Source organism: Protobothrops mucrosquamatus, unplaced genomic scaffold (genome assembly GCF_001527695.2).
Source record: "Protobothrops mucrosquamatus isolate PMUCROS unplaced genomic scaffold, P.Mucros_1.0 scaffold300, whole genome shotgun sequence".
Classification (NCBI taxonomy): Eukaryota; Metazoa; Chordata; class Lepidosauria; order Squamata; family Viperidae; genus Protobothrops; species Protobothrops mucrosquamatus.
Window position 1 is genome coordinate 132,495 of NW_015386643.1, and position 6,713 is coordinate 139,207.

Here is a 6,713-nt window from a genome sequence, read left to right on the forward strand (position 1 = left end):
AAGTGTTAATGGTTCAGAGGTTTGCTGGACAAAACCCATGTTGTTGCGTGTTGTGTCCCAGTGCTGATAACAATAAGGGCTCTACTTCGGTTGTCTTCCCCAGTGATGCACCTGCATCTCCCAGTACTCAGGAAGCCATCCAGGGCATGTTGTGCATGGCCAACCTCCAGTCGTCGTCCTCAGGAGGGGCCTCCAGCTTGCAGGCCTGGTTGGCAGCTGGGCATGAACGTGGCTCTGCGGGAGCCTCCGGCACCCAGCGCTCAGGGAAGAGGCCCATCAAACGGCCGGCTCATCACAGCACGGACAGCGAGGAAGAGGCCAGCATGGATGAGCAGGAGAGCCTGGGGGCCTGTTTTAAGGATGCGGAATACAGTAAGGAATGGAAAGAGATTTACTTTACCGTTGGAAGATTCTACAAGAAAAACAGGGTTTTTTTTTTTCTCCTGGGGCAGAAATGTTAAAAGACTACTTGAAATCTATTGGCCTGCAAGAGTGCTGTGCATTACAAAGTATGGAGTGCTGTGCATTATAAAATGTAAAGTATGGATCTCAATATACACTTACATCACCTTCTAAACTGGAACTCTGGAAGTCTATTGCAGTTCCAAGGAGGGGTGTTTGAATAGATATGTCTTGGCTGCACCCCAACACTATTCCCTATATAGGTCCTCCCAGGTTAAAACCCACTGACCTCAATAAGCACGTCGTCCTTGGTTTAGGGGCCTGCAGAGGTGTGGGGCTACCACAGCTTGAGGGACACCAAATTGGGGAAGGTTGGAGAATTGGCCTGCAGTGGTTAAATCGCGCAGGGCATCTCCCAACCAGCTTCTCCTCTCTCGGTGCCAAAAACCGCTCAGTTTCACAGCAAGGCTTTCTCATTGTTCTCTTGCTCCTACTACAGCAGTGTATTTTGTCACTGACCTGGGTGGATGGCATTTGATTGCTAGCAACCGGTTCAGGAACATGCCAGTTTTTGTAGGGCTGTTTTGACTTGTCTAGCTGGAAACTGCTGTAGCAGTTGTGCCGAGTTTCCTTTCCCAAGCAGGGAAAAATACAAACGAGTTGACATTTCTGATCTTGGCAGCAATCAGGATGGCTTTTAGAGCTGTGCAAAGAATTGAAAGGACAGGCAGAGGGTCTAGAACAGTGGTGGCGAACCTATGGCACGTGTGCCAGTGGCGGCACTCAGAGCCCTCTCTGTGGGCACGCGTGCCATTGCCCCAGCCCCGCCTCCCCCCATGGCCTCTTCCTCACCAGCAGCCCCCCTTGAGGAGAGTCGCCCCCAAGCGCGGCCCTGTGAAGCAGCATAGCCAACGTCATGGCAGCCGGGCAACAGCTCACGCCCCGTTGTACGTAGTTGATGCTGCGGGCAGAGGGCGTGGCCACCATGGCGCTCCTGGGCCACCTGGGCGATCTGCGGCGGGCTGTGGAGGTGGTGAGTGGCCCTGTGGGCGGGTGGGGTGGGGACGGAGCGGGGGCGGGGTAGGGCAGAGCAGGGGCAGGATGGGGGGCGGGGGCGGTTTTGGGGCACTCAGTTTCTAAAAGGTTCGCCATCACTGGTCTAGAATGAGGAGCAGACCATCTTGTCAAAGTTTGGGGGGTGGTTGCTCTGGCCTGGAATCCAAGACCTTGCAGGGAATTTGGTCTCGTTTGACATCTGGACTTCCTCTTGTAGGGAGGAATCTTTGTCATTCTGCATGGGGAGAAACTGCTTTGCCCAGCTTAATTTCATTTTTCATCACCCTGTCTTTATAGATTTTCTTACTCAAAATTATATGCAGCCTTTTGGTTTTCTGCAAGTACCAAGCGTGTCCCCCTTATCTTGCTTTAAAAATTACTGTTCCATGTTTTGTGAAAAGGAGCTACTCTTTAATACATGAAAAGATATCCGACTGATTTAAATTGACCAGAGAAGGACTTGTGGTTATAGCAATAAAGCATTTGTCTTCGGAGAAATCTAGCTTCCCTTTATGTGCCCCATTGCAGTCACAGTTTCTTGTTTGCCCCTCCCATATATTAGGACCTGAAAAATTTACAATTCATGCCTAACTGCATCCCTCTCTCTGTAGTTTATCCTTCCTTGGAATCGGATGAGGATGACCCAGCCTTGAAGTCACTGCCAAAGAAGAAAAAATGCACGGATGACGCTCCGTGGAGTCCTAAAGGTAATCATCCATCACCTGTAACAGATGGTGTGTCTTTAATGTGAGTCTATACAAAGGGATACAAAAATGCAATTCCCTGGCAGTAGTTCTTTTACAAAGCAAATTTCTAACTCTTTTACACACAAAAATATACCTGAAAGTATTTGGGATGGAAAAAAATGTGATGAGGATTCTAATGCTAGGGGAATTGCTGAAGACTTTTATACTGTATTTGAGGATGGGATTTCATTGTGCAGTGCTGATCGTTGAACCAGCAATTATAGAGTGAACTGGTTCATAATTCTTGGAAATACACAAAGCACGATGGTACGGGCATAGAACTTTCCTTTCGTTTCTGTGAGGTGTGGAAAGAATATAGGTAGAGCAATGGGTTTTCTCTGCTTAAACTGAGCATAGTCAACCTGTATTGCAGCTTTGCATTATTACAATTTATAGAAATGCCTGGAAGGTCACAATTCTGAATGTGGAGATTTTTCTGATTTGCTTGATATCTGAAATGCGAGTCGGAGGGGTGGGTTTTCATTGTAATAGTAATAATTGGAGGCAAATCTGCTTGACTATATTGGAAAGGGATTTTTTTTTAAGGATTTTATTTTAGTTTAAAAAACAGTACTGAACTTTGCCAATTTTGATAGACCTGCCCTCAATTGGCTCCATAGTATATCTTATGGCTTAGCTCTATTCACAAATGCAAATTATTCTTCTTTTTTTCCTTTGTGTTTTGCCTGTGAGAATTAAACGTTTCAGAATGAGCACTACATCTGTGAGGGTTTTGAGGCCTTAGTTACAGATTTGTGGCCTAAATTTTATGGATCTCCAGTAAACGAAGCTTCCGTTATCTTACTCATATGAGTATGTAGGCAAAGAATATGTTTTATATGTACCAGGTGGGAGCAAGTAGAGCAGCCTCTCCTAATCTTGGGGGTGCTTCAGGTCTTGGGACTGCAGCTCCCAGAATTCCTCAGCCCAAACGACAACCTGGGCATTACCCACTCCGCATAAGTTGAAATCATCACAGTTGGGGGGAAAGTGGAACAGAAAATTCTTCAGGTGAACTTTCCCTCTTCACAGCCCGGGTGACCCCAACACTACCCAAGCAAGACCGCCCTGTCCGTGAAGGGACCAGAGTGGCATCTGTCGAGACCGGTCTGGCAGCTGCAGCAGCTAAACTAGCTCAGCAGGTAAATGGCCAGGTTGGTTGACGAGAGAAGGAGCAGGTGGTGAGGCCCAAAGAGACTCATCTTCGGGAGGGTGGCCGCCTTCTTCAGTAGAACATTCACTTTGTCAGGGGGGAAAGCTCGCGGTATTTCAGGAAGATGGAATTGTTATTCCTTACGAAGCACACTCATTGCCAAGGTTAGCGTGCTGCCTTCTATATACTGGTTTTCCTCAGTATATTTCTCACCGCACTCAGTGTGGTGACTGATTGATTATGTATTTATTATCTTTGTATGCCATCGCGTTCAAAACACTGAATGGTACATAGCATACTTCAGCGTATGCAGGAACTAGAACAGTGATGGCAAACCTTTTATAGACCGAGTGCCCAAACTGCAACCCAAAACCCACTTATGCATCGTCGGGTGCCGGGTGGGTGTGGCCCATTGGCTGGGTGTGGCCCATTGGGTGGGCGTGGCTGCGGTGGTAACGGCAGACTGGGTGGGACTAAAAAGTTCAATCAATCAATTCCAACTTTGCAAGATCTTTTTTTTCCCCGCAAGAAGTTGAAATTGACTGATTGATTGAACCTTTTTTTTTTTTGCACACGGCGGCGGAGGCCTAAAGTGAAAAGGTTTTATAAAACCCAGCTGAAGGCCTAGGACTGGGGCGATGGTGCAGGTGCCCACAGAGAGGGCTCTGAGTGCCGCCTCTGGCACCCGTGCCATAGATTCGCCACCACTGAACTAGAACAAGCCATCATGGGATCAGTAATCAATAAGCAAGGAACAGAAATATAGCACAATTTATCGTACAAGAGCCAGAGCAACATATTTCATACGATAGCATCATCCCGTAAGTTGCTAAAGCTCTACTTTCAGACTGTGTGTGTGTGTGTGTTGAATTTAGGATAGCCAGTTCATTCAGTGTTCTCGAACGTGAATTCGAATGTGTAAGAATCCCTTCAAGTCATTCCCAGGTACCATTAATGGATCCAGCTGGGCAGGAGCAACAGGAATCCCTAGCGGTGCTGCCCATGCCCAGCTGGTCTTAAACAACTGCAGCTCTGCATGAAGGATTCCGCCTCTTTTCTCTTCCTTTTAAGGAACATCAGAAGTTGCAGCGGCGGAAACTCGTAAAAAGGAAGCCACCCTCTCCAAAAGCTCCTAGTCCAGAACCGGAGCCAGAACCGGAGCCGGAGCCAGAGCCGGAGCTGATAGAAGCAGAAGTGGAACCGGATGTGCCACCCCCACCCCCCCTCCCCCAGGAACCAGATCCTGAGCTGGAGGCCCCCGTGCCCACCCCTCCCCCGGAATTGAAACAGGAGCAGTTTGCTGGCAGCCTGGTGGATCATGAATACACTGCTCGGCCTAATGTTTTTGGAATGGCCCAGGTGAACCGGGGCTCCACGCCGATGGCCCCAGGGGTTTTCTTGTCCCAGCGGCGCCCCTCAGCTGGCTCACCAGGTCCTCAAGCAGCCCAGGGTAAGCTTGTACATATGGGCTTCAAAAGGGAAGGGCCAATCCCATTGATGTTGTTTAGGGAAGAATTCTTACTGCCTTATGATCTGCTACAAGGTGTTTTGCCAGAGGAGGAGAGGGATTGTAGTTGGTGGAAGAATATGGCTTGGACTGGTCATTCGTTGGGTGCATTCTGGGCAATCAAATACTGAACACACTTAGTGGTATTATCTATTATCAGCCTTGCTGCATTCAAAGAAAGTTATCAGTTCAAATAACGCCTCACCGTGAGTATCTCACTTGGGATAATACTAGCGTGTTTTGTTGCACTTTTGTCATTAATTATATAGCATTGTGAACCTTCAGGACTTCCTTATAGGAATGAAGTACTATATGAGTAAGGAAACAGAGGCAGGTGTGAATTGAGGCAGGTAGGAACCACTGGATCCTGGCAAGATCCAGATTATGGATCCTTGTGTTCGTCTTGGATTCATTCTGTAGCTGGAGAGGATTTTGAGTTTCACTCTCCACATCAGCACAGACTTTTTTCAGAAGGAAAATAAACTGGTTTTATGACTTTTGAGTAAATCTCTATCCATTCTAAAGCTTTTGTCTCTGTAACCTTGAACTGGGCGAAACAGTGCATCATGGGGCAAACATTTTTGAACCAAGGTACCTCAAATGGACTATTTTACAGAATGCATGCAAAATCCACGACCTATGATTCCTGTGGTAATTGAAATTTGGCAAAATGTCATAAAACATTCCTGGTGCCCAGTTTCTGATGCTTGACTGTGCTGTACAGCAGCGATCCCCAACCTTTATGGCTTGGTGGCCTGGCCGGGGGGGGGGAGGGGAAGGAGCAACCAGCCTGAGCAAGTGGCGGGCCGTTGTGCGCACGGACATGTGTGCGCCAGCCTGCCTCTCGCACAAGTCGAGCTGCACACATGCGTGCATGCGCCAGCCCACCGCTCACGCAGCCCGGTTCCGAACGGGCCATGGCCCGGTAGTGGGCCACAGCCCAGGGGTTGGGGACCTCTGCTATACGGTTCAACCTGGGCTACTTTCAAGGCAGATACATCTCTGAATATTTCCCTGAATTTTTAAGAACTTTTCAAGTACCTCAGAGGTTCTGCCATGGTTGAAGGCACTAAAAAAATCTGGTAAGCAAATATTTCTAAAATGGTTATCTAGTTAGAATTATAACTCTCTTTTTTTTTTTGTGGTCCCTTCAGGAAAACGCCCCAAGAAGGGTTTAGCGACAGCAAAGCAGCGACTCGGACGGATCCTAAAGATCCATCGCAATGGCAAGCTACTCCTCTGAGTGCATCCCTATGTCAGCTCCAGACCACATGCCCAGCTCTTGGGCAGCAGAAGTTGGGTGAGGCACAGAGTCCCACTCGGAGGCACCACCTGGTCTCTTTGGAGGGCCGATAGGACCTTGGGTGTGTGGACAAGGCCTGCGCTACTCTACCTCTCCTTCCCTCACATGGATCAGAGCCAAGTCTGAGCTGCCTGTGCTGCTGCCGGAAGCTTTGAACTCGATTGGCAGCACCCGAACACAGAGGCAAACCACACTGGTTTCCCTGAAGAGACAGACAACGCAGGAGGCGGGGGGTTCATTGTGCCCACTTGTTCTCCATCCCTACCTCGACCCGCTGCACTTCCTTTTTTTTGTTCTGGAGCTGATACCTCTTCCGAATGCTCCCTTCCCTCTGTCAAGTCACACATTACAGATGTTGGCTTACGTTTTCCTCCTAGCAGCTTCAAACGCCCTTTTGTATCTTTTGTTGCTGTTGGCAGTCCCTGGCATGCCAAGGAGTGTTTCTTTCTTTCATTATTTTTCAAAAAAAAAAAAAAATTCCCAGCAGAAAATAGCTGCTTGTTGTTTTTCATGCAAGCAGGAGGGTTCCTTTGCAGTCTTCTAGAA

At 48.2% G+C, this 6,713-nt stretch overlaps 1 protein-coding gene across 1 annotated transcript in view; it reads left to right on the plus strand.

The window, feature by feature from the left end:
* The window catches only part of PHF8 (PHD finger protein 8), a 30,597-nt gene extending 23,884 nt beyond the window's left edge, over positions 1 to 6,713 (plus strand). The window contains exons 17-21 of the mRNA XM_015814938.1: positions 104 to 372; positions 2,070 to 2,165; positions 3,237 to 3,346; positions 4,429 to 4,807; positions 6,019 to 6,713. Of these exons, the coding sequence (XP_015670424.1) occupies positions 104 to 372; positions 2,070 to 2,165; positions 3,237 to 3,346; positions 4,429 to 4,807; positions 6,019 to 6,107 (943 nt within the window). The 3' untranslated portion in view covers positions 6,108 to 6,713. The remainder of the gene's footprint in view (positions 1 to 103; positions 373 to 2,069; positions 2,166 to 3,236; positions 3,347 to 4,428; positions 4,808 to 6,018) is intronic.